At 44.4% G+C, this 27,424-nt stretch overlaps 2 protein-coding genes across 8 annotated transcripts in view; one reads left to right on the forward strand and one right to left on the reverse strand.

Annotated features, from left to right (window-relative positions):
- P2RX7 (purinergic receptor P2X 7) overlaps window positions 1-22,470 on the reverse strand; it is a 49,161-nt gene extending 26,691 nt beyond the window's left edge. For 2 of the 6 annotated variants that reach the window (XM_039219615.1, XM_039219231.1), the window contains exons 1-4: window positions 21,813-21,903; window positions 18,745-19,049; window positions 1,818-1,986; window positions 570-638 (exon numbers count right to left, since the gene is read on the reverse strand). In XM_039219615.1, the coding sequence (XP_039075546.1) occupies window positions 570-638; window positions 1,818-1,986; window positions 18,745-18,869 (363 nt within the window). In that variant the 5' untranslated portion in view covers window positions 18,870-19,049; window positions 21,813-21,903. The other 4 variants (XM_039219455.1, XM_039219307.1, XM_039219378.1 and 1 more) reach the window with 4 other exon arrangements.
- Window positions 1-27,424, forward strand: part of IFT81 (intraflagellar transport 81) — a 184,251-nt gene that overhangs the window by 50,603 nt on the left and 106,224 nt on the right. The gene's annotated exons all lie outside the window — the stretch shown is intronic.

The raw sequence follows: 27,424 nt of genomic DNA on the forward strand, positions 1-27,424 counted from the left end.
ACAACATTGTGAAAATACTAAAAACCACTCATTTCTACACTTTAAAATGGTGGACTTTATGGTATATGAGTTATATGTCAACAAAACATAAAAATAAACAAACATCTAAAAAGTAGATGCAGCCAGGGTGCCACTTTCAGGGAAGGCCCTTGGGGTGGGGGGAAGGGGAAGTCAAATGTGCATAAACCAGTCATCTCATTTCTTTTCCTTCTGTCCTGGGCCCGATCCAAGCAGCTCTGTGGCTGCAGAACTGGGCCAAGCAGCAAGCACGAAGGCTCAGCAGGAAATGGGAAGGGGTGCCAGCCAGCACTTTCCTCTGGCCTCAGAAAATGAGGTCAGCACTGTCTCGGGCCCAGGACAGAAGGAAAAGAAATGAGATAACTGGTTTATGCACATTTGACTTCCCCTTTTCTGGGAAGAAAATTTAATGACCAGTCTTAGGGGAACCAGAGCCTGACCTTAGCGGGGCAGAGTGGGGAGAGGGATGTAATAGCATCGGCAGGGCAGCTCGTTATCTTCCTCTGACCCGTGTCCCCTACAACTGCCAACCACTCCAGTCCCCTCCTTACCTCGGGACATAGCCCCTGCTGTTGGCCTTCTGTCTTGAGAAAGTTTGTCATCACAAAGAAGGAGTTTACCTGCAGAGAAAGGAGGGAGTAGGCAAATGCCAGGCCTTGGAGGGCAAAACTACTTACTCGGAATAATCTAGCCTGCCCAGTGCCCGGGGGTGAACCTTCCACTTTCTCTAAACCACACTCTGGAAATCAGGTCTGGGAGCAATGTGGACTGAGCTGCTCGCTCGAGGGCTTAATATCAAAGCTGGATGAGACAGCCCACCCAGCCAAGGGAAAGCAAAGGGACATTCAAACCGACCCAGTATTCATTTTCTGTCCCAGCCTCAAAAGCAGCCATGTCCTTTTTTGGACTCAGTAAAATCCCATTAAATCGAAACTTGAGACAACCTGGCATGTGGAGGGAGGGGTGTAGTGCTGGCTTCATCAGAATGCTGTTCAGATTATCCAGGATTTTAATTATAGGGCACACAGCATCCCGCAACCTGGGGAATAGCTGGAGATCTTACTGACCCACTGTTAGAAACAGGCAGACAGTGGCCTAGGTTTCATGGTTTTGCAGAGCACCCCAGCTCCCAGAGACTGCAAAAGTGCCTTTTTGTGCCTCCAGTACCCCTTCCGCCCTCTGTTCTTTGGTTTTCTCATTTCTACATTGATTTCTCCTTTTTGACTGCTCTGCTTTTATTTTCTCTTCTTGCGGATATAGACAGTCACATAATCTTTCCCTGTGATGCACACCCTTCCTTTCTTTGTCATCTATATCCTCCTTTTGTGCAAAAACGTATTTGAGAAAATGTTTTCCTGGAGACCTTTTGGTTGATAAAAACACCACACGAATCACATAAAGGAGCCAGTCCCATCCGGGCAGGAAGTTCTTTGTCCTTCTGAATCTAGACAGACCTTGCTGATTTGATGGCCCTGCTTCCAAAAAACTGTGCATAAATCAAGTGTGAGTGAATCAAATCGTGCTTTAAATGCACCACCAGGACATGCTGCTATTCTGAGAAACCCTGTAGGACTTGATAAAGCAAAGAATCGTCTTTGAGCTGCTGGATCTGACCCAATTTTGCAATTTTTAGGTTTTCTCAGTTGGGATTTTCACAGAGCTTTTTAAAATAGGGCCAGCGTTTTTCTGGGGCGGAGGCTCTGAGTCCCAGGGGAGGGAGGCAAGGCCCTGGGGACAGCGAGCGACCAGGGAGGAGTCCTGGGTGAGGGTGCGGGGGAGGATGGCTGGCAAGTACTCACCTGCAAGGGGAAGGTGTAATCCGCGGTGTCAAAGACACTTGACACCACCTTCTTCATCCCGTTCTCCAGAATCTCCTCTTTCACCTCTGCTATCCCTTTTACCTTGGTGTGCACAGAACTGATAAGAGGCTCTTTCCGTTGGTACCGCTTGTCACTCACCAAAGCAAAGCTAAGTGGCAGACACAGAAAAGCATCAGTGCTTTTCTCAAGGGAGGCACAGTGCAGGGGTTTGGGGTACAGGTTCTGAAGACTGCCTCCATTCAAATCCTAGCTTTGCTGGGTGACTTTGGGCAAGCTGCTTGCCTTCTCTGTGACTCCTTTTCCTTATCTGTAAAGTGGGAAGGATAGTCACACCTACTTCAGGGGTTGTTGTAAGGATGAAATGAGACACATGTGCAAATTCCTCAGCATCATATGCCGAGTGCACACTGAGCACTCCCTGCCTGGAAACTGTTGCCCCTGATGTCAACCTCCAATATTGCCTAATACAGACTCTAACTTATAGGACAGCTTCATAAATACCAAAGTCCAGCTCCAGATTGGTCCACTTGCTTTGTCCTGGGGTGAAGCAACACATCAACACCTAAGGAAGTACCCAGCAGGCCAGCCACCTGTTTTCCAGAAACACCCACCTGGTTTATAAATAATATTGATGATAGTAGCCGCCCTTTGTTGAGCAATTAGTACATGCCAAGTGCTCCACATGCATCATCTGTTTAATTTCACAGTGATAGGAGATAGTTACTATAATCATCCCTTTTGTGAATTAGAGAATGGGCTCAGAGAAGTAAAGGAACTTGCCCAAGATAACACAGACCATCAATGGCAGAACTGTGGTCCTCAACTGGTCTACCTTCTAGCCCAGAGCCAGACCTCTTAATCATATTCTATACTTGTTCATGCATGATGTGGCTCTGACTCTGGTTTCCTGCCTTTGGTCAGTTCATTAGCTGTTAATCCCTTCTTTAGAATATGAATCTAAATTATTATAAGTGGGAGGGAGAGAGGGAGAAAGTGGAATCAACAAGAATGGTAGGGGTGCCTGTGTGGCTGTCGGTTGAGCATCTGACTCTTGATTGAGGCTCAGGTAATGATCTTACAGTTGTGAGACTGAGCCCCATGTCAGCCTCTGCACTGGATGTGGAGCCTGCTTCCGATTCTTTCTCTCCCCTTCTCCCTCTCTCTCTCTCTCAAAAAAAAAAAAAAATTAAAAATGGTAAATTCCATCACTTTGTTTTCCCTGTCTCCCATTGCCCTGAATAATTCCGACTTTATTTTAAATGCTTTGTTTATTCATTCAGCATGTATTTATTTGGTCTCTTCCCTCTGGCCAGTGCCTAATATCCGAATGATTTAGGAAGTGTAAGCCAGTGGCTGTCTTCTGTGAGCTAACCTTAGAAAACCAAGACAAGAGTGGGCCACGACTTGGTCCCAGCTATTCCTAGCCTGGACCGTGTAGTATAATCCGCAAAGAGCTTTCAAAATTGCAGCTTACCCATTCCATCCCTGGAAATTCTGCTTCAGTAGGTCTGGGGGGATTATCCAGGTACTTACATATATTTTAAAGGTTTTCTGGGTGATTCTAATGCAAAGCCAGGGTTGAGAACCCTGAGAAGCTATTGAAAAGACAGCTAACATTTGGCACTATGTAGTACATTTGAAGAAGTGCATCTCCTAGGACCCAGCAATTCTACTCTTTGGTACACTCGCTAGAGAAACTCTCGTACAGGTGCCCAAAGAGTTACGTACAAGACTGTTTATGATAGCATCATTTGTAAGAGGGAAAATGAAATATCCTAAATGTCCCTAAACATGTAATGGGTAAATGAATTGTTGGATTCATACAATAGGATGTTATAGTGAGAATGGATGGAGAGCTACTCATTTCAATATGTAAATAATGTAATGTTGAGAAAACAAAACATGCCACAGTATGAATACAAAATTTAAACAAATCTAAAACCATATTTTACCCTCATGCCTGTCTATGCATGCCCACAGCAGGGCTGTTCATAATAGCCAAAAGATGGAAATAGCCCATATGTTCATCAGTAGATGAATGGATAAACAGAATGCAGTCTGCCCAAATAGTGAAGTACTATTCAGCAGTAAAAAGGAATGAGGGGCACCTGGGTGGCTCAGTTGGTTAAGTATCCAACTCTTGATTTCTGCTCAGGTCATGATCTCATTGTCATGAGATTGAGTTTTGCATTTGGCTCTGCACTGGGAATGGAGCCTGCTTAAGATTCTCTCTCTCCTTCTCCCTCTGTCTCTTCTGTGATTGTGTATGCACTACCTCCCTCTCAAAAAAAAAAAAAAAAAAAGGAATGAAGCACTGAGACATGCTAACCTGTGGAGAAACTTTGAAAACGTGCTGCATAAAAGAAGGTAGATACAAAAGGTCACATATGTATGATTCCATTTATATGAGATAATCCAGAATAGATAAATCCATAGACACAGAGACTAGATTGATGGGTCCAAGGGGGTTGGGAGCGGGGGTGACTTCAAATGCATGTGGTTTTCTTCTGGAGCAGTGAAAATGTTTGGAACCTAGGTTATGGAAACATAGCATGGTGTATTATTAAATGCTACTGGCTTGATCACCCTAAAATGGGTATTTTATGTTATATGAATCTCACCCTCAGTAAAAAATTTTTGTAGATATACACAAATGTTGTAGAACTATGAAAACATAGAATGACAAACACTAAGTTCAGGATGGTGTTTATAAGGGGAGAGGAAGGAGTATGGGATCCAGGCTGGGTTTACAGGGAGCTAAAACTGGATTAGTAATATTTTATTTCTTTTTTTATAATTTTAAAAAAAGTTCTTATTTATTTATTTAGAGAGAGACAAAGAGGGAGCATGCACAGGAGAGGCAGACAGAAAGGGAGAGAGAGAGAATCCCAAGCAGGCTCCACAATAGTCATTGCAGAGCCCGACACAGGACTGGAACTCATGAAACATGAGATCATGACCTGAGCTGAAATCGAGAGTCGGGTGCTCAACTGACGTGAGCCACCCAGATGCCCCAGTAATGTTTTATTTCTTAAGTTGAATGGTAGTACATGGGTGTTTATTATATTATTCTCAATGTTTTAGTATTTATATACCATTCATTTAAAAAACGCTCATCAAGAAGGACTTTGGGGCTAGGGATCCAGATTTGAGGTCCAATCAGCATGGATGAGAAAGGGCTATTCTATACAACTCCACAGACAAAGATAATACTTGTTCAACAATGTATCTCAGCCTAGCATCACAGCATGTATATGGTCAGTGTGGTGTTCCATGTAGGATATGGCAAAATTCTCCTAGTATAACACTGGGTCCATTTGGGCCACCATTTGGAAGCTCAATTCGAATCTGTCATATTCATTCCAGAATGCACAACATAGTAGCGATCAGCTGTAATGGAATCCAACCTTTTCATAAGTCAGAAGACTTGTCTTTATATGATTGCAAACATACCAGTTTAAGAGTTAAAATGCTTCAGAGCTGCAGCAAAGGAAAAAAGAGGAAAAGAAAGAGTGGGCGGTATCTTGCCCTAATGACTCAGACAAACAACGTCACCTCTGGCCATAGGTGTAGTCCCTGAACAAAGGGAGGGCTTCCTGGCTCCTTGATCCTTGTGAACTTCCATCTCAAAGAAGCTGCAATTCTGTGCATGTTGGAGATGGCAAACTCACCGGACCTTCTAGCACACTGGCAGAAAAGGGCTGGGTTTTGGTGGTGCCTGGTCGGACAGAGAAAGAGACTGTGGGGCAGAAAGCTGAGGAGTCTTGGGAGGTGGAAGGGGACTAATGTGAGGGGCTGGGCACCCACTGGTAGGGCAGGTCTGGCCGCAGAGGGTCCTGTGGAGGGGTAGAGAGGAGGGGAGGACAGAGGATGGCTCAGCTGTGGAACCCGAAGCTTACACACAGCACTGACTCACCAGGTGTAGACCAAGGTGCCCGCTACAGAGAGGACACACACGCTCTGATTATGAAGGACTTTCTCATACCGGCACCTCAGGCGGCCCTGGCCCAGGCCAGCATGGTGAGAGAGTCCTCAGAGGGCCGCAGGTTGCAAGGGCCTCTCAGCAAAGCCTGGCTCTCCCTCACTGCACTTGGGCTCACTGAGCCAAAGGATGGGATTTGAAAGTGAACTGCCCTCAAAGCCGGTTAACTGACACCTACCCCAAGGCCAACAGACATTTTCTAGGCCTATAAAGAAACTGTGGGCCCTGGGCACTATGTCCTCTGTGTCTCTGCTTCTTGTATTTAAAACCCCAAGAGAAGAATCTTATTATTTCCATCCTTGGCCCACTCAGCGGTGGGGGGAGGTAAGCAAGGGACCAAGGACCGCAAGAGATACACTGAGAAGAAAGCAGAGAGCCTCCACCCCCCAAGGCAAGTAGAGTACTGATCGCTTTAGCTTCCCGTTGCCGTTGCTGCTGTAACAAATTATCACAGCTTAGTGTCTTAAAACAATACAAATTTATTCTCTTAGTTCTGGGGATCAGATGCCTAAAATTGGCCTTATGGGGCTAAAATCAAGGTGTCATAGGGCTGTCTCCTCTGGAGGCTCCACGAGAGAGTCTCTTTCAGCTCTTCCAGCTTCCAGAAGCTGCCTTGGCATTCCTCGGCTCGTAGCCATGTCACTCCAATCTCAGCTCTTGTTGTCAGGTCTCCTTTTCTCACTTTGAGCCTCTTGCTCTCCTCTTTTGAGTACTCTTGTGATCACATCGAAGCCACTCAGATAGTCAAGGATAATCTCCCCATCTCAAGGCCTTGACCTCTATCACACCTCAAAAGTTCCTTCTGCCAGATAAGGTAACAGATTCACAGGTCCCAGAGACTGGGATGTGGAAATCTTTTGCAGGCTGTTATTCAATGGACCACAATATAGATGGCTTCACAAGAGCCACCGCCATTTCCACCCTACCTGATCCTTCTTTGAGCTGGAGTGAAGGGGTTTCAGTTCCTTGTTACCCACAGCTTGACCAAGACTTCGTCTTCACTCCTAATTCCCTTTGACTATTGCATTTCTTCTCCATCAGCCAGCATTTCCTTTCATGCTTCCCAAATGCTCTCTCTCTCATCCAAAGAACTCCTACACCAGAACACAATACTTTCTACACATTCAACTACACAGAGAACAGAGTAAATCTTAACCTACTAGTTAATGTTTATCAATTAGAGGAAAAAGAATGGATACATGTAAAATCCTGATCTTGAACTAAAAACTCAGTTATGCCAGTACAAACCATAGACCACCCAGACTGGCAGAAGTTTATCTTAGAGGCCCCAAAATGTTAGATAACCCTAAGCCCATATGAGCCAACATTGTGTTATATCATCCAGAAGAAGACAAAACAAACAACCTGCATTGTCTTAAGCTTTGGTGAGAAAAGCAGAATATTGTACCCTTGGGGTGGTGGTAAAGTGACCCGTGGCCTCATTAGGCAGCAAGTGATAGCAGCTCTGTGTTCAGGTTTTGTGAGCCACATTTTTCAAGAAAACCACTTTAAGTTGTTGTGAAAGTGTACATTTCACAGAACGGCACAAAGAATATGAAACTCTCCCAACATTCTCCCTCCCAAGGGTTATTGCTATTGAAAGTGAGAGTATCTTTCAGGGATTCCTTTCTTCCCACACCTTGGCTCACAAACATGACCACACTTTGCATGCTCCGTGGAACTTGCTATTTTTACTTAAAAATGTATTAAATCTTTTTTTAAAAAAAATTTATTTTTTGAGACAGTGCAAGCAGGGGAAGGGCAGAGAGAGATGGACAGAGGATCTGAAGTGGACTCTGCTGGCAGGCTGACAGCAGTGAGCCCCGTGTGGGGCTCAAACTCACGAACCACGAGATCACGACCTGAGCCAAGTCAGATGCTCAACCGACTGAGCCACCCAGGCGCCCCAAAATTTATTTATTTTTGAGAGACAGAGAGAAAGAGAGTGAGAAGGGGTAGAGAGAGAGGGAGAGAGAATCCGCTGACAGCGCAGAGCCCAACGTGGGGCTGGAACTCACAAACCATGAGATCATGACCTGAGCCAAGATCAAGAGATCAAGATCAGATGCTTAACAGACTGAGCCACCCAGGCGCCCCTATTATTAAATCCTTCTACAACAGTAGTGATAAATGTATGGTAGAGAGAGACCTATGATATGGAATCACTTTTAATGGTTATAGAACATTCTGGTGTTTAAATTGGAACATATGAAAACTGTTTATTTTGTAGACTGAAGGAGTAGAATATCAGCAATTCCATGTAGTTCAACCTAAGTGAGTTGTGATAATTTGCCCCCAGTCTCTGGTTAGTATATAACTGAGAGGTTTTTTTCAGTTTTCCAATTGTAAATTTTTGGTTTTTTGGTAACCCTGATAGAGTTCTTACTATGGGCCAAGCATTCTTTTAAGCATATGTGAATAATATGTATTAACACTTTCAATCCTCACCTCCCTCGAAACAACCCTGTAAGGAAGGTACTAGAACTACCCCCACCTTGCAAACTGCAGAACAGGTAAGTGAGCCTAAGTTCACATAGTGCAATAGCCTGAATGGTTGTGACCCTCCCCTCCCCTTGCCCATAAAAGTCAAATGTTGAAACCTAATCCCTAATGTGATGGCATTAGGAGGTGAGGCCTTCGGGAAGTAATTAGGTCATGAAAGTTGAAGGGATTAATGCCCTTATAAAAGAGTTTCAAGGGGTGCTTGGGTGGCTCAGTTGGTTAAGCAGCAGACTTCAGCTCCCGTCATGATCTAGCTAGCGGTTTGTGAGTTCAAGCCCTGCGTAGGGCTCTGTGCTGATAGCTCAGAGCCTGGAGCCTGTTTCGGATTCTATGTCTCTCTCCCCTGCTCATGCTCTGTCTGTCTCAAAAAAATAAACATTAAAAATTTTTTTATAAAAAATGAGTTTCCAGAAACTCCTTCACCATATAAAGGCATGGCAAAATGATGGCTGTCTATGAACCAGGAAATGCCTTCTCACCAGACACCATATTTGCTGGCACCTTCATTTTAGAATTCCCAGGCCCAAGAACCGTGAGAAGTAAGTTTCTGTCCTTTATAAGCCACTCCATCTGTGGTTATAGTGGCCCCAACAGACTAAGACACATTGTAGCAACCCTAGCCCCACAGCTTATGCTCTTTTGGATGCTATTATAAGTGTAATTATCTTCTTAATTTTCTTTTTGAGTTTCTCCTTGCTGGTGTATAGAAACTCAACTGATTTTTACGTGTTGATCTTGTACCTCGAAACTTTATTGAATTGGTTTATTAACTCTAATAGCTTTTTGTGATTTCTTTTGGATTCTTGATATATAGGATCATATTATCTGAGTGTGATTTTACTTCTTCCTTTCCAATTTGGATGCCTTTTATTTCTTTTTCTTGCCTAACTGTTCTGGCTAGGACTTCCAGTGCAATGTTGAATAGCAGCAGTGAAAATAGGCATCCTTGTCTCGTTCTTGATCTTGGAAGGGTAAGCATTCAGTCTTTCACCACTGAGGCTCAGTCTGCTTTGTTGCCGCTCTATCTTCCTCTCTCACGTTGCCAGGCACGTATTTGCAAAAGAATCTTTTCACACCAAAGATAAATTTCACACCTTAAGATAAATTTCTGGGTTAAAGGATGAATGCATTTTATATTTCAATTCATTTTGCCAAACTACAAAAGTTGAACCATCTCGTGCTTCCACCAGCAAAGCAAGAGTGCATGGGCCACTTTTAAGAGGGCCTTGACAAAATGAGTGTGATTGTGTGGGCTTGGCTGAGATGGTAAAGTATCTGGGTACCGTGTGGAGGGCACATGGCCAGAGAGATTGGCATCATTACTTCAAAGTAAAGGAAAAATATAATAGCAGGGTGCAGCCATTTGAAGAGTGCCAACTACCACCGGGGTCACAGAACTCTAACGGCAAAAATTCCAGGGAGACTGATTTGGACTCAAAGCAAGGAAGAAATGTCTAACAGTTCGTCCCAGAAAAGAACAATCTTTCTTTGTGGTTGCTAGTTGGTGACAGTGATGATGACGGTGATGATGATTTTCATTTATCTCATCATTGCCCTTTCTCCATCTCCTCTCCATCTGATTCAACATCAATTCCCATTTTAAAAATAAGTCCTCTCTTGACCCCCTATTCTTCTCCCACCACCACTTGATGCCTTTCTTCTCCTTTGTAGCCAAGTCTCTTGAAAGAGTGAGTCACCACATCCATTTCCGCATCTCCATTCACTCCCCCACCCACTCCAGTCTGGCTCCCGCTCCACCACTTCTCTAAAGCCTCTCTTGCCAAGTAAACAGCAACGTCAGCCTTCCTAAATCTGATAGACATACTCCAGATCTGATCTCCTAAAACTCTCGACAGCATTTGACACCAATGACATGTAACACCTCTGTCCCCTTCTTCCTTTAGCTTCCTGGAATGCACCTTCTCCTGACTTTCTTTGGATCTCCATGGCCACCCCTTCTGAGAATCCTTTGGGGGCTTCTGTGCTCCCCATCATTTAAAGGTTAGCATTCTTCAGGGGTCTGTTCTAAGCCCCCTTGCTTCTCATTTACATCTTCTCTTACTGGTCAGTTGTAGCTACTTCCATGGTTCTAGTTACCATCTATGTGCTGGTGATACATAGATCTCCATCTCTAGTTCCAAATTCACACATCTATCTACCCACTAAGCGTCTACATTTGTAAGACCCATAGATATGTCAAACACTATGCCTCCAATTCTGAACTCATCTTCCATCCCAAATGGGCTTCCCCACCCCCCACCAGCATTTTCTATCCCAATTTCTCCCACCACCCATCAGTTGCCCAATCCAGAAATATTCCTTAATATCCTTTCCCTCATTACCTCTCAACCGTTCAATTGTCAAGTCCTGCTGTTTTATCCTTCTAATGTTATTCATATATTTTCTCCTCTACCCCTTGTCATCTCCTCAGTCCCGGTCACCATCTGCTCTCACCTGGATTGCCCAGTAGCCTCCTGATGGGTCTCCCTGCCTCCATTTGTGCTCCTGTCTCCTCCATTCTCTACATTATTTCATAAAAGCTTGGACTCTGGAGTGAGAAGCTTGGGTTCGATCTTACCTCTACCACTTGGCAGCTACATGATCGTGTGTAAGTTACTTAACTTTTCTGGGTCATTGTTTCTTCTTCTGTAATAAGGAGGTGTTAGTACTATATTGGGCTGGGTATCTGGTTCTACACAGAACCCATTCTCCTGAGTTTGAGAAGAAATACAGTCTAGAAAAGGCAATCCTATAAGGCTGAAATTTTTCATAATGAAATGTTGGTGGCAGGGTGGGGAAAGACTCTTCATACTTTCTCAGTATCCTCAGGATGCAGTTCAAGGCTGTTCATAACATGATCCTTGCTGGCTTCTCCAGGCCCACCTTTGCCTCCTCTTCTTGGCATCTTGCATGTCAGCCACCTGACGCATGCAGCTCTGTGAATAATCCGTATATTTAGGTGCTTTCTTTTTTTAGCACTGTACTAAAAACCCAGGAGGGCTGGGAGATGCTTGCCCTGGGTGGGAGGCTGGGCTGGAGTGGTGGTCCCCAGAAGCCCGTGGGTACGGGACAGCTGGTCCACAGAGAGGCCTTGGCTTCCAGGGTGAAATGAGAAAACCAGAACAATGAGGCAGGGTCTTCATAAAGCTAAATGTATTCATTTGAAAGGACCATTTTTTTTTTCTTGTAGACTGTGTGCTTCTAGCTTTTTTCATGTTTTAGTTTAGACATTGACGGAGGGATGCCAATAGATAGTAGTAGTAGTTTGCCAGCTCAACATCATTAACAATGCTTGGTCGGCAAGCTTGTCTTCTCGAGCTTCCTCTTGTCAGTACAAGGTGTCATCAGCCACCAGGGAACCCAGAGTCATCTTCCACCTCCTAGCAAATCTGTCAGTTCTGCCTCCTAAATGTATCCCCGCTTTGCCCACTTTACTGCCCTCCCCCCACCCCCACCCCGCCCCGGTCACTCCTGCCCCCTACAGTCTACCTTCTGCTCAGGTCTCTGAGAGTGCTTTTAAACACAGGAATCAAATGGCTTCACCCTCCTCTGTAAAATTTTTCAGTGGCATCCCAGGGCCCTGAGAAACAAATTCCAAATCTCTGTAGTCTGGACCTTGCCTACCTCTCTGCCCTCGGCCCCTGCTCCTCCTCCTCTCTCACCAGGTTCTGGAATATGCTGTCTTTCTGGCTGTTCCTCTTTTTTGGCTTTCAGGTATGTGGATACAGGTGGCTGGATTCTCCTCCTTCTAGAGCAGTCTCCTCCTGAAGTGGGTCTTCTCTGGACCCCCCAGCTCTATCACATCACCCAGGGTGGGATGAGAATGTGGCAAATCTCTTCATGTTTCTGTTGCCGTCAAGTGACAGGGGCCAGAGGGGACGTGCTTGGGTTGGGCTTGCCCCTCCCCTGCCCCTGGTGTCTCCTCCCACCTCTATGGTGGACTCACTTCCACTCAGTTGGAACAGGCCTAGCCTCAAAGGTGTGTGGCAACCCTCCCTGAAACAGGCGGCCACGAGGAGCTACATTTTAACAGCCACAAACTAGCACAACAGCACCGTCTCTATGGTGACAGACAGCCTGAGGCTGTGCAAGACAGTACAGCGCTCTCTGTTAGCCAGAGTAGGCATTGACTGGGTGAGGGAGAAGCAGCAGTTTGAATGGAGTCTGTTCTGTTTTTCTCTTAATCTTCCCTAGTCTTCCGTATTCACTGGAAAAGCTTCTGAGAGGACTAGTCTCCAGGAAAGAGGGAGATCTTCCCGAGAAAATGCAAATATCTTTTACTTTTCTGCTTAAAATCCTCCCACAGCTTCTCAACTCACTCAGAATAAAATCCAAAAAACTCAGAGCGGCCTCCAAGGCCCTAAATGATCTGCCCTTCCAACCCCACCCATGGTACCTCGTCAGTCCACGCACCACCTCTTGTTCGCTAACTTCATTCTGCTCCAGCCACACTGACCTCCTTGCCTTTCTTTGAACACCCTATCAAGTCTCTATCAGAGCCTTTCGACTTGCTGTTCCCTCTACCAGAAACACTCTTCTCCTGCATACGTCATGGCTTGTTCCCTCTCTTTGTGGAGATCCAACCTAAATGTCTATCATACACACGCTCACATTTGCCCATCTTCCTTGTCTGTCCTCTTCTCTGCTTTATTACTCTTCATAGCATTTACCACCATCAGACAATTTATTATGTCTTTTTTGCTTCTTGGTATCATATCTTTCTCCCCACCTCACCCCCAACCTGGCATATAGCCCCATGAGCTATAGGAACTTTGTTTCGTTTACTGCTATAATCTCTAGAGCAGCAAACAGTGCCTCACGCATAGTAGGTGGTCTAAAATTTATTTGCGGGAATGAATGAGTAATGGAAAAGGGCAAGCTTCTGGGATCCTCATCCCAGCCTCCCTCCTTGTCCTGTACTCACCCAGGCCAACCCAGAAAGATGAAGATCAAGGTGCAGAAGGAAGAATGCTTGGCTAAGGATTCAGGAGGCCTAGTACCTGGGCTTTTGCACTTGCACGTAACCACTTCAGTAGTGTGGTTTCTGGGCTAAAAGTATTGCATTGGTTTTATATTTGAATCCCTTTTGAAACTCACTCTCTACCTGGGTGATCTTTTAGAAATTAATTCCATCTTTCATAGCTTCTCTTTCCTTATCTGTGCAATAATGAAAAGAATACCTACATGCCAGCATATCAGTTGAGATGAGATAAATAAAGCCAACAGTGTAAGGAAGTTACTTTATTGTCATTCAGGATTTTTCATATCAGTTTTCCTGGAAGTATAACCATCATTATTATCCCATTCTTCCCATCCCAGAATCATGGGTTGGAAAATCCTGTAAAATTCTAGGAGCTGACTTTCAGAGGAAATTTCTGTCGAGAATACCAAGGTCCCTGCTGTGGCAATAACCTTGGGCAGAGTCTCCACAGCCTAGGTGCAGGGCTGACACAAGTCAGGGATAGAGCAGTAGACTTCAGAAGTCTCTGAAATTTCTGGCTTTTGGAAAGACTTTGTAATGAATGTTTACTTTTTCTTTGTCCCATCCACCCCCCCTTTCTTTTCCCATTTCTTCTAGCAACACTATTCTTCTTTCCTTTTTTTTTTTCAAATATTTTATTTATTTTTGAGAGAGAGATAGAGACAGCATGAGCAGGGGAGGATCAGAGAGAGAGGGAGACACAGAATCTGAAACAGGCTCCAGGCTCTGAGCTAGCTGTCAGCGGGGCTGATGCGGGGCTCGAACCCATGAACCCTGAGATCATGACCTGAGCCTAAGTCGGACGCTCAACCGACTGAGCCACCCAGGCGCCCCTCAGACTGGGCTCATTTAGTCCCACCACCCTTTCCCTACCTCCTGCCACAGGAGTGAGCACATGACCAGGTGACACCATGCCCCTAGCCCCAAGGATAGGTTCAGGGCTGGATATGTGACTGAAGTCCTACCAGTCAGAGACTTTGCTGGGACTTCCATGCCAGAGCTATCAGGGAAGACTTGCTTGTTCCTCTGGAGTTGCTGAGTATGTGAGTGTGGCATCTTGCTACATAAAGAAGCCTATTCAAGAACAAAGTCAAATAGAGCCACTATGTGAGGAGAGAAACCCAGCCCTGATGACATAGTTTGAGCTTTTAGAACCATCCATGTCTAAGAGCAGCCCCATCTCTTCCACTGTGTGACGTGGTGGCTAACCTGAGTTAGGTCTCTGTCACTTACTATCCAAACAATTCTGACTAACACAGAGCTACTTGCATCCTGTCTACACACTCCTGCAACCTGGGAGCTGGGACCATTTGACCCTGCCTCTAGCTGCAGACCCTGCCTTTGATTCCGATCTGAACTTGGTTTTGAGGGACTACAAAAAGCTAACTAGTCTTATTTCCTTTATAGACAGCCCCTGCCCTGCACTCCAGGCTCAATAACGGAAGCCCCATCTTATTTCATTGTCCTGGCTCTTTGCCTTTTCAACCCTTTGCAGACTCTGCACCTAGAAGTCCACGGCTAGACCCCACTACCTGCTGTTGTATATCTTGAATATTACCTGGAACTGTCTGGATTTCTGCCAGTCCCATTTGATGCAAATGGCTAATTTGAGACCTCATAGTATAATGTAAGGCAGCATTTCCTAAGCTGTCATCCATGGGACTCCATTCCATGAGATATAACTAGATATTCCATTAACATAAAGGAAAAAAACAAAGCTGGCAATATTATTTCTTTAATTTTATATTTTAAAATATGAAAAATGGAATAGCGTTTTACATAGGGGTTGCCTTCTAAAGTCAGTACTTAAGGTAAAAATCATGTCTTGTCAAAATTGCCTTTGGTTAAACCTTTAGCTTGTCCACAAAGCATAGCAAACAGACCTTCTGCCTTCCAACAAGTCCATCAGAGCCCATTTTGTCCTCCAGCTCTGGAACAAGCTGCTTTTATACCAGTTTTATTCCAGGTAAAGGTGAAAGAGGTGGCTTATTTGGGGGGACATGTTGGGTGGAGAGTATGGATTGAGCTTCACAGGCAGGGTGCAAGGTCGTCACTCTGTGAGAAGGGTGAAGGAAAAGAGACTGACTGAAGGATCCCCAACTCAAGTACCCACCTCACGCTTAGTCTGGGGCACCCAGTCACTGAGTCATCTCAGTGTTTAAATTATGCTGGCACTCCAGGCTCCCGCGGAACATGTATAACTGAATTTGAGGGACTTAAATGCATGTAAGGTAAGAGTCCCCCATATGAGAGAAAAGCATTTATCATTAAAAGGCATTCTCATAATAATCTGTTCTTATGTATACAATAATCTGCTTTTAAGAAATTGTGTGCCAAGAATACCAGGAAATTGAGTCACCGGTTACATGGAATCATGACACGTGATCTACCTACTGGTGCATTTACTAACTCTGCTTTTCATCAGTTCTATGATAGCTGGCTTAAATAACATGTCTTATTTTAGAATTTAATATGTGTTTATTATTTAGTATTTGTTGCATAGTAAATATATGAATCAAATCATGACAATCCTAGTAATACTATTAGTAAGAATTAACACTTGGTAAGAGCATGCCATGCACCAGGTATTTTTCAAGCAACTTTACATTTAGTAACTCATTTAATTCTTACAACAACTTTTGTCCTCATTCTACAGACAAGGAAACCGAGGCTCAAAGACGTAAAGAATTCAAAAAAAATTTTTTTGATGTTTATTTTTGAGAGAGAGAGAGCACAAGTGGGGGTGGGGCAGAGAGAGAAGGGGGACAGAGGATCCAAAGCAGGCTCTGTGCTGACAGCCTGATGTGGGGCTCGAACTCCTGAACCATGAGATCATGACCTGACCCAAAGTTGGATGCTTAACCAACTGAGCCACCAAAGGCACCCTGAAGTGAAGGATTATTGAATCCACATTTCCAGACCTCAAATCCCAGGCATTTACTTTGACAGTCAAATTAGGGAATGTATATGAAAGTGACTATTACATTCAAAAAGATTTTTTTTACCCTTTTTTTATTCAAGTATAATTAACATAGTGTTGTATTAGTTTCAGGTGTACAATACAACGATTCAAAAATTCTTATACATTTCTCAGTACTTATCAGGATAAGTGCACTCAATCTCCTTTATCTATTTCACCCACCCCCCTACTGGCCTCTCTTCTGGCAACCACCAGCTTGTTCTCTGTATTTAAGTCCGTTTGTTTGCATCCCTTTTTTCTTTATTTGTTTTGTTTCTTAAATTTCACATATGAGTGAAATCATATAGTATTTGTCTTGACTGATTTATTTCACTTAGCATTGTACCTTCTAGGTCCATCTATGGTGTTGCAAATGGCAAAACTTCAGTCTTTTTTTATGGCTGAGTAATGGTCCATTGGATATATACACCACATCTTCTTTATCGACTCATTTATCAATAGACTCTTGAGTTGCTTCCATATCTTGACTATTGTAAATAATGCTGCTATAAACATAAGGATGCATATATCTTTTTCAAATTAGAATTTTCATTTTCTTTGGGTGAATACCCAGTAGTGGAATTATTGGATCATATGGTAATTCTATTTTTACAGCTTACTTATTTATTTTGAGAGAGAGAGAGCACACGAGCAGGGGAGGGGCACACAGAGAGAACCCAAAGCAGGCTTTGAAGTCCAGCGTGGGGCTGGAACTCATGAACTGTGAGATCATGACCTGAGTGGAAATCAAGAATCAGATGCTTAACTAGCTAAGCCACCAAAGCGCCCCTATAGATAATTCTATTTTTAGTCAAAAAGATTATTTTTTTAAAACAGCTGCTATTTGTGGAGCTCTTACCCTACGCCAGACATCAATAAGTGCTTGTCATGCCTTTTCTTGTTTAATTATGACAACTATGAGCAGATGCAGAAAGGAGGCTCAGAGAGGTTAAGTGACCTGGCCAAGGAAACTTCACCAGGATTATAAAATAGGGTCCTCTAACCCTGAGCCTGTAAACTACACTGCCTGCCTCTAGAGATGCAAGTTTTTATCATTATCATCACAAAGAGCAATGGGGCATTAGTCTTTACGTAACCCTGAATCAAAATCACAATGAGAACCACTCACAGATCACTAGGATGCCCATGATCCAAAAAACAGACAAGAACAAGTATTTGATGAGGTTGTGGAGGAATGGGAACATACATTGCTGGTGGGAACATGAAAAGGTGCAGCCTCTTCGAAAATAGGTGGGTGGTTTCTCAAAAGGTCGAAAATAGAGTAACTAAATGATCTTTCAGTTTCACTCTTAGGTACACCAGAGAACTGAAAACATGTTCATGAAAACACATGTACCCTGGTAGTCATAGCACCATTATCTATAATAGCCCCGAACTGGAAACAACCCAAGTGTCCACCAAAAGAAAAGAAAAAAGTCTATCCATACAATGGAATATTACTTGTCCATAAAAAGGAATGAAATAGAGATGCATGTTCCAACATGAATGCACCTTGAAAATATGATGCAGGGGCACCTGGGTAGCTTAGATGGTTAAGCATCTGACTCTTGATTTTGGCTCAGGTCATAATCTCACCATTTGTGAGTTCCAGCCCCACACCCGCCTGGGGTTCTGTCTCTGCCTCTCCCCCACTCATGCTGTCTCTGTCAAAATAAATAAACTTAAACAAACAAGCAAAAAGAAAGTGAAAGAAGCCAGACACAAAAGACCACATACTGCGTGATTCCATATGAAGTGTCCAGCACAGGAAAATCCTAGAGACAGGGTAGATCAGTGGATCACCAGAGCTACAGGGGAGCAGAAGGGTTGGGAGTGATGGCTAAGGGATGTGGAGTTGCTTTTGGAGGTGATGACAATCTGAAATGGATTGTGGTGATGGCTGCACAACTCTGAATATACAGAAAACTGCTAAATTGTACACTTTAAATGAGTGAGTTGTATAGTATGTGAATTATATCTCAATAAACTTAAAAAACAAAAACAAAAATGAGCAAGAGGCAGGGCTTTCCTGACACTGGAGAGGACCTGGTTACATTGACAAGTCTGGTCCTATTCCTCCCCGAAGCAGGGATGACTCAGACAGATGCCACCATTATTACCAGGTGTGCCCCGAATCCTTGTCTCCTCCCTAGGAATCCAGGGTGTTGCTCTGTTTCCCACTTTTCCCAGGCATGCCCTGTCCAGCTCACCTTGGCAGGCCTGGGGTAGAACCCCAAGTGTGGCTTTGCCTCTTGTGGCTTCTTCCTGCAGCAGACTGGCACTGTTTCACACACACACCACCACCACCTGCAGCTGCCTCCCCCCCCAGCCCCTCCCACCTCCAGCCCTATCTTGCTACGAGAAAAAAGCCTCAGATTTAAAACCACGTGGAATTCAGGCTGTGCACCAGAAGCTGCACCTTGAAGTTTTTTGTGCTGTCAACCCCTGCAGAAATTCAGGGTCATCCCCACATCCCACTTACCTAACGTAGGAAAAGACAATCATCTGGAAGATCCACTTAATGGTGCCATAATTCATGCTCTGGATCCGGATGACTTTGTTTGTCTCATACTGGAAAACATCATTACAGCTGCAGCAGGCTGACATGGTGAGAGGCTCACAGTCCACAAGGGTCTGGACCAGGGCTCAGCCTTCCCAGAGCAGCCACAGTAAGCCCACCAGGAAGAGGAAAATGGAACATCCGGATTCTTAGCAGGAGCCTTTAAGTTTGAGTTCCTCCAATGATGTCAGAGTGGGGGCGGGTCCTGGCAGCTGCCCCAGATGTGGCTGGGGATAAACAAGAGAAGCGAAGTCCTACAGGCCTGGCTGGCAGATAACCCTGCCCCGGCCGGCCTCCCCCAGATGCCTGCACAAAGATGGTGTTCAAAGGAAGGGCATTTTTAGAATTCTGCCTTATCTCCTTTTTTCTTTGGCTTTTTTGGACTCATTTCAGTTGGGGGAAAGGGGCAGCCCTTCAAATGTCAGGAGACCCAGTGCTTCCATTGTGACTTAATAAAGGGGCCTAGATCTTTCTGTTGCCTCAAGGCCCACTCAGAGACTGACTGATTCATTTCTACAACCCTTTGTTCAGCCCCAGATGTCTGTGAACACTGGCTGAATGAAGGTCTCCCTCTCACACTTCCTCCACAGCACACTGGTCTGTAGATGGTGGTGGGGGGCATCAGATTTGCTGGGGCTGGGAAAGGAAGAGCACTTTATTTCTACACTGGATATTTCCTGAGTGACCCTCTAGATTCACTTTCTGCCCTCTCTTGTGCCCCCTGATTTACACTCATGACAGGCCAATCAGCCTAAGACCATCAGAAACAAACTTACCATTCAATAAAACTAGGTTTCCTGACTCATTCTGTGAGAAAAAGCTTGTGCCAGAGGAGCTAGGGGCATCATCAAAGGGACAGAGCTATCATAGGATTACAGGGAATAGTGGAGTTTAGATTAGATTTGCATAAAAACAGATTCTGATAGGCTCAAAGCAAAGCAGTCATCTTCTGATCAGGATTGCAGAGATCAAGGGCCCTGCTTCCTTGGAAGCAATAAAGCTAAGATGGATATTGAATATTGTATCTGGAAACCCTGTATCCAAAGCTCTGTACCTGAGGTGCAGTTTGAGGCTGCTCCTCTATGGCAAGGTGACTCAGATCCTCCAGCCAAAAGGGGAGTATTTCATTCTCACTGATGCAATTTCCAATAGCAAATTTTCTGACAGTTTATTATTTTAGAGGATATTTCTCAGAAAGCAGTAATCACTCAAAAAATGGGGATGGGGGTACTACAATACACCTAACATACCCTTCAAAACTCTCAAGATCATCAAAAACAATGAAAAACCTAATAAATTGTCACAATCAAGAGGAGGCTAAGGAGACACAACAGCTAGATGTAATGTGATAACCTAGACAGGTTCCTAAAACATAAAAGGAACATCAGTTAAAAAACTAAAGAAATGTGAATAAAATATGAACTTTAGTTAATATTAATGTATCAATATTGATTAATTATAACAAATGTGCCATACTTATGTAGGATGCTAATAATGGAGGAAACTGGGTATAGGATATATGGGAATGCTGTGTACTATCTTTGTGATTTTTCTGCAAACTTAAAACTGTTCTAAAATAAAAGTTTATCTTTGAAACAAAAAAGATTGGGGGACAGGGCTGGTATTATCACTTTGCAGGTACAGTGAAATACTGTTTTGTGTTATTTTTGCGGCTGACTTTATCCATTACTGCTCTTCCAGAATGCTAAGTGGCCAAGCCAATTTTTACTTCTGCAGTCTGCGCTAACTTTTACTTTCTGACTCATGTGAGCTACCCAGGGGCTACCTTACCTCCTGGCTCTCAGTTCAGGAGACTGGAGAGCAGGAGAAAGGTGAGATAGAATGTAAATTTTCTTGGCCCTTCTCAAAAGTGCACATGGCAGGGATCGTGGTCTTCTAAACTCAGACACTGATCTCTCATGCTTTTCCCTCTCCGCTTCCTCAGCCCTCTGTCCACTATTTCTCCCACCACCACTTCATGGATACTGTTCTTCATAAGCTTACCAATAAGTTATCAGTTGCCATACTTAGTGATATGTTGTGTTCCTTATTTCACTTGACTTTTGGACCAACACCATGTACCACTCTCTACCTCTTGAGCAATTTCTTCCCTTGATTTCCATGACTCGCTGGGGCCACTTCTAGTTTTTTGTCTTACCTCTATGACTCTTTGTCTATCTTTCTATGACTCTTCTCCTTTTATGTGTCAGTTCCAGCAAATTCTGTCTCAGCATTTTTTATATTTCTGTCAGTCATTACAGGACAGGTTATGTTGCAATAACAAACAGCCCTCCCAAATCTTACAGCTTAAAAACAATGTCATTTTATTTCTCATCCACAATAAATATTCACCATGGGTCACCCGGGAGGCTCTGCTCATTGTAGTCACACAGAAAACAAAACTAATGGACAGCCACTATCATGAACTCTGGAATGAGAAATCTGGCAGGTCTTAGAGTGGCATTTAAATTAGAAATGATTCATTCCTGTTGTCCCTAACTCATGGATCAAAACTAGTCACTTGGCCTCAGGAATTTGGTCCCAGGGAATCAAGAAATACCATCTTGCCCAGAAAGAGAAGAAGCAGAAGTATTTGGTAAATTGCACTAGTAACTTTTGTATCTTCTCCCTGGGAGATTTCATCCACACACATTCTTTTATAATCACCAAATGCTAAAAGAAAAGGAGATGGAAAGAGGGGTACTTGTGTATATCATGTGTTTAACTATGCATGGAATATAGCTGGAAATAGGACCTACTACTAATTTGGGGGTCCAGGGCAGTGGAGTCCCTTATTCAAGGTTAAGAATTTCAAAATGGCAATAGCAGAGCATTAGACCAAGCTCAGGTCCCTTTTAAGTATGGGTCCTTAATGGAACTGCACAAGTCCCGTGTCCATGAAGCTGGCTGTGTCTAGAAGAATGTATAAGATGGTCTCTGGGGAGAGAATTCAGGGATTAGTCAGTGTTTGTCAAGCACTTATTTCTTACCTTTCTATGAAGTTTTTCTACCATACTCATACATTCCGTTTTAAAAATCTGTATCTCCAGACCGAATCTGCCTTCTGAGCTCCACAGCGGTACAGTCTACAAACCCCCATATCTAAAAGTCCCATAGACACTTAAAATCACATCTTCAGAATGTCACACTTCCCCACAAAATAATAGTGCTTGTAAGGACTGATTAGAGGGAGAGAGTGGAGACCCAGATGTGGACTACTTTCCCTCTCAGCTCAGCTTGAGTGTAGAGGGTGCTTTTTAACGGAAGATGTAGCATCAAGGGGAGACTGGGGGTGAGGGTTAGTTAAGATGGAAACATTTGAGCCATTCAGAGGTGTTTAAAGGGGACTGTCAAGAATGGTGGTCTCCAGAACGTATTAATAGACATGGAAACTAAAATGTCCTGCTCTGCGGTTGCACTTGCCGTTTGTCTGAGGCTGTGCGGTCCTGCCTCTGCCTTACCTCTCTGTGTACCCACTGTGCATCTCTCTAAACAGTGGACTTCCCTGCTGCTCTGAGGGCATGTCCCCAAACAAGCCCATCACAGCAGCCAGGTCGGGTTGGCCACCGTTCCTGTACACCTACCGCTTACCGCTTAATTCTGGAGTCCCAGAGAAGTGAATTTGATTGGTCTAGCTATTTATCTCTGGTCCAATCAGCTTAAGGCTGTGGGCGGGGTCACAGAACAAACTGTGTCTGGGACCCGTTGGGGATGAGTTGGGGGGGAGGGGGAGGGGAGCAGCGTGGGGAGAGGGAGGAAGGCCTCGAAGGAAAGAAAGAAGCGAAGGAGAGAGAGAAAGAAGTGCAGCTCTCAGCAAATAGAGGCTCCTAGGCTGGGAGACTCAGGTTAACTACTGCTCTCAGGTGGGACAACGCGGAGGCAGTCACCCAGGTTCCCAGAGGTCCCTGGTGGGATTGAGCCCCAGATGCCTACAGCAGCGACCTGTTCTTGAACGTTTCTTGTATTAGCTGCCCTCCCTTCCTGTCCCATTTTCCCACCGCCCTTCCTAGCCTCATCTCCCAAAGAAACTACTTGCACCTGAATCCTTGTCTCAGGGTCCACTTTGCGGGAAACTCAAGTCTATTTCAACCCCCTGTGGCTATTGTTAAGGAGTCAGGAATGTATCCTGAGAGCCACAGGTGGATTTGTCAGCAGAGTTGTGACACCTCACTTACACTTTAGTAAAAATCACTCTGGCTGCACCGTGGAACGCAGAGTGGAGGCAGGGGATCTCCCAGGGAGAGAGTATAATGACATGGAGGGGGGCTGAGGACAGATCCCTGAAGGATCAAACACCAAGGGGACACATAAGCATCAGGGAAGGTGAGGAAAGCCAGAAGGGAGTGTATACCCAGAAGCCAAAGGGAGAGCTATTCACCAATAAGCCAGTAGCCACAGGAGATGGCAAGAGCAACATAAAGCAAGGGCACTAGTGAGGAAACTGACAGATAATTTAATGAAACAGGATAGAGCCAAGTATTGAACACAAAGATAAATGAGTACTTAGCCTATGACAAAAGCATTTAAAACCAAAGAAGAAAAATTACTCAAAATATGATTTCAGAGCAATTGGCTAGCCCTTTAGAGGTCGGTGGAGGTAGGAGGTTGTGGTATTCTAACTTTTTATATTTCAAAAGATGTGTAACTGTTTGAAATGTGATAGAATGATAAACAATGAGCAAAATCAGGGGCGCCTGGGTGGCTCAGTCAGTTAAGCACCTGACTTCGGCTAGGGTGATCATCTTGAGGTTTGTGGGTTCAAGCCCCTTATTGGGCTTTGTGCTGACAGCTCAGCCTGGAGCCTGCTTCTGAGTCTGTCTGTCTGTCTGTCTGTCTCTCTCTCTCTCTCTGCCCCTCCCCCACTCACACTCTATCTCTTTCTCAAAATTAAACATTTAAAGAAAAAAAATTTTTAAAGAGCAAAATCAGCTACACAAAGGTACATACAAGTGACTCACCATTCTGTGTTGCGCACATTCTGCATTTCAGTAGAGAATACAAACAAAGATAACTGGATTCCTTCTGAAATAACTGACACCACACTCTCACCTGGCTGGTGTTTGGGTCCTCCTTCCACCAGACTCTGTGTCGGAGTCAATACTAGTGTGGATTTGCAGTAACGATACTATGAAGGGAGCCTCTTATTCTCCTTCAGGAGTATAATGTTTGAGCCAGGATTCACTGTGGTTTTTTTCTTGGCACCTGGAGCTACTAGGGAAGGGAAGGGAAGGGGAGGGGAGGGGAGGGGAGGGGAGGGGAGGGGAGGGAACGGAAAGGAAGAAAAAGCATGTCGGGATGTTGGGGCAGCTGGGTGGCTCAGTCAGTTAAGTGACTGACTTTGGCTCAGGTCATGATTTCATGGTTCATGAGTTCAATCCCTGTGTCAGTCTCTGTGCTGACAGCTCAGAGCCCGGAGCCTGCTTCAGATTCTGTGTCTCCTTCTCTCTCTGCCCCTCTCCCACTCACTCTCTGTGTCTCTCACTCAAAAAATGAATAAACATTAAAAAATTATTTTAAAAAGCAAGTCAAATGATGCTTTTATCCTCTGTATTTCTCCATGGCAATTTCTCATGAACATGCCTTTCTGACCCTCTCTTCCTTCTCTCTCATCTTCTAATTCAGAATTCTTATAATTAGTTGGTCCAGAGTCTACTGCTTCATGATGTCACAGAATTAGGAGAGATCCCAGTGCCCTGGTAGTCAAAACGGTTTTTCTTGAGTTACACTAAACCAGTGCTGCCTAAAAGGATACAAACTAACCACATATGGTCATTTAAATTTAAAGTAATTGGGGGCGCCTGGATGGCTCAGTCAGTTAAGTGTCTGACTTTGGTTTAGGTCATGATGTCATGGTTTGGTTCGTGAGTTCAAGCCCCACATGAGGCTGTCTGCAATCAGGACAGAGCCCACCTCGGACTCCCTGTCCCTCCTCTGTCTCTGCCACTCCCCTACTCATACATGCACATACATCTTCTCTCTCTAAATAAATAAATAAACATTTAAAATTTTTAAATTGATTAAAATTAGGGGCACCTGGGTTGCTCAGTCAGTTAAACATCCCGACTTTGGCTCAAGTCATGATCTCCCAGTTCACAAGTTCGAGCCCTCCGTTGGGCTCTGTGCTGACAGCTCAGAGCCTGGAGCCTGCTTCGGATTCTGTGTGTCCCCCTCTCTCTGCCCCTCCCTGCCCGTGCTCTGTCTCTCTCTCTCTTATAAATGAACATTAAAAATTCATTAAAATTGAATGAAATTTAAAATTCAGTTCTTCATTTGTACTCACCGTATTTCAAGTGCTCAATAGCTACATGTGGCTCATGCTATATTGGGCAGTGAAGATACAGAACATTTACACCATTGTAGAAAGTTCTATTGGACAGTACTGAGGACAGTAGTACAGTTGCAGGTGTGTGAGGAAGGGCAGGGCAGGACCTAGTCAAATGGCATCCATTTTCTGTGTGAAATGAGAGGCAGATGTACCTGAGGAGAGAGAAGGAGAAGGAAGAGTGGTGGGAGGTTTGATGCGAGTGAAGAAAATTCAAAACAGTTGCTATGGTGAACAGGAGAAGAGAGCCAACAGGGAGAACAGGAATTCCAGGGTGGCAGTGAGAATTAAAAACCATGAATTGGTTATTGCAACAGTCTCTGTGACTGATATTATAACAGGGGCCTGGGGCCTTCCCACCTGCAGGATCCGCCTCCCACCTCCACACCCAGGGACCCATCAGGTCCTGCCAAGTAGTTCAAATAGTTTTAGAATTTGTAAGCATTGGTATCTAGTATGTCTATTTTGGTCTTTTACATTTGTTCCTGAAACAGTGAGTGAAGCTACATTTCTGCCCCTCTGCCCCAAGTCACCCTTCCCTGGGGCTCCTGTCCCTTGCCAGCCCCACAACACAGAGAAGAAAGCTTTTCTTTGTCTCCAACTCAGTCCGGGCACTGGGAATGATTGGTTCGCTCAATTTATTCTGGGTAAAATTGCTCAATTCTTCCCATGAATGTTGGGTTTATTTTAATCCCAGGATCTCCCCTTCCCTCCACTCCATCCAAACTCATAACACACACTGCCTTTGGGAACTTCAAAAATCTATTTCATGATCAAGACTTCAGTTAATAACTGGGTCTTCTGCAACCCTAAACACAGAGGGAATTCCTTCCAAAGGTGGATGGTAGAGAGGTGTCTGAGGTTTTAGAGGACCTATTGCTCTATCAGTCTTAGCAGAACAAATACCAAAATAGAATAGAAAGAAATTTACATTGATTCAGGACTGAGATTTTGCTGGAAGTCGAGAATTATGTTGTTTAGGATGCTTTTGTCTGAAGGTAACAGACTGAGCTGGCTGAAATAGAAAACAAAGTATTATTTCATAGGCTATCCAAGAGGGGCTGATTTAGTAAGGGCTTGAAAACATCATCAGGGATCCAGGTTCTTTCTGTCTCTCTGCACTGCCGCCCTTGCTGTTGGTTCATCCTTAGAAAGAAAGATAATGAATCTTTTGTCTCCTGATGGGAAAATATTTCCTGGAGCCCCTTTCTCCTCACCTCAGTCTACTCTCTAGTGCTGGAAGTGAGACTCCCAAGAATCCTGACCCAATTACAACTTCTCTTCTTAGGTTGCTTTTTTTTTCTTTCTTTCATGAAATCCCCTCTTCCATATTTTTGTCTGAGCATGTGCATAGGAAGCCCTTGTGTAAATGAAAGGAAAAACCTTGGTCTGTCTCTACTCTCACACCACTTCTGACACCAAATGGGTGGGGTTTTCTACAGTAACCAATTCTTCAGCTATATCTGAACACCAACTAAGTGTCCTACAATTTAATTTGACACTAACTGTCTGGAGTTAGTGTAGACCCCACAGGTGAAGGGCTCAGTCCCCCAAGACTGCCCCCCACCAACTTCAGATGGCAATTAGAAGTAGTGGATCCCCAGATGACTGACTTGGCTACAAACTAGGTGTTCCCACAACCCCTTCCTCAGGTTTGGTAATTTGCTATAGCGGCTCATAGAACTCAGGAAAACATGTTTACTGGCTTATTACAAAGGAGGTAATAAAGGATACAGATGAACATCCAGATGAAGAAGTGTGTCTGGCTGGAAGGGTTCTGAGTGCAGGAGTTTCTGTCTCTATGGAGTCAGGGTGTACCACTGTCTTGGCATGTGGAGCTGTTCACCAGCCTGGAAGCTCTCCAAACTCTGTAGTTTAGGGATTTTTGTGGAAGCTTCATTTCATAGGCATAATCAATTATTAACTTAATCTCTAGCTGCTCCTCTCCCCAGAAGATGCGGGGTGGGATTGAAAGTTCTAAGCCTCTAGTCATGGCTTGGTCTTCCTGGTGACCATCCTCCATCCTGAAGCTATCCAAGAGCCCACCAAAAGTTGCCTCACTAGAACAAAAGTGAGGGGCGCCTGGGTGGCTTAGTCGGTTAAGCGTCCGACTTTCGCTTAGGTCATGATCTCGCGGTTCGTGGGTTCGAGCCCCGCGTCGGGCTCTGTGCTGACTGCCAGCTCAGAGCCTGGAGCCTGTTTCAGTCTGTGACTCCCTCTCTCTCTGACCCTCCCCTGCTCCGCTGTCTCTCTCTCTCTCTCTCCTATAAATAAATAAAA

This window comes from Hyaena hyaena, unplaced genomic scaffold (genome assembly GCF_003009895.1).
Source record: "Hyaena hyaena isolate Hyena2069 unplaced genomic scaffold, ASM300989v1 scaffold_0, whole genome shotgun sequence".
NCBI lineage: Eukaryota > Metazoa > Chordata > Mammalia > Carnivora > Hyaenidae > Hyaena > Hyaena hyaena.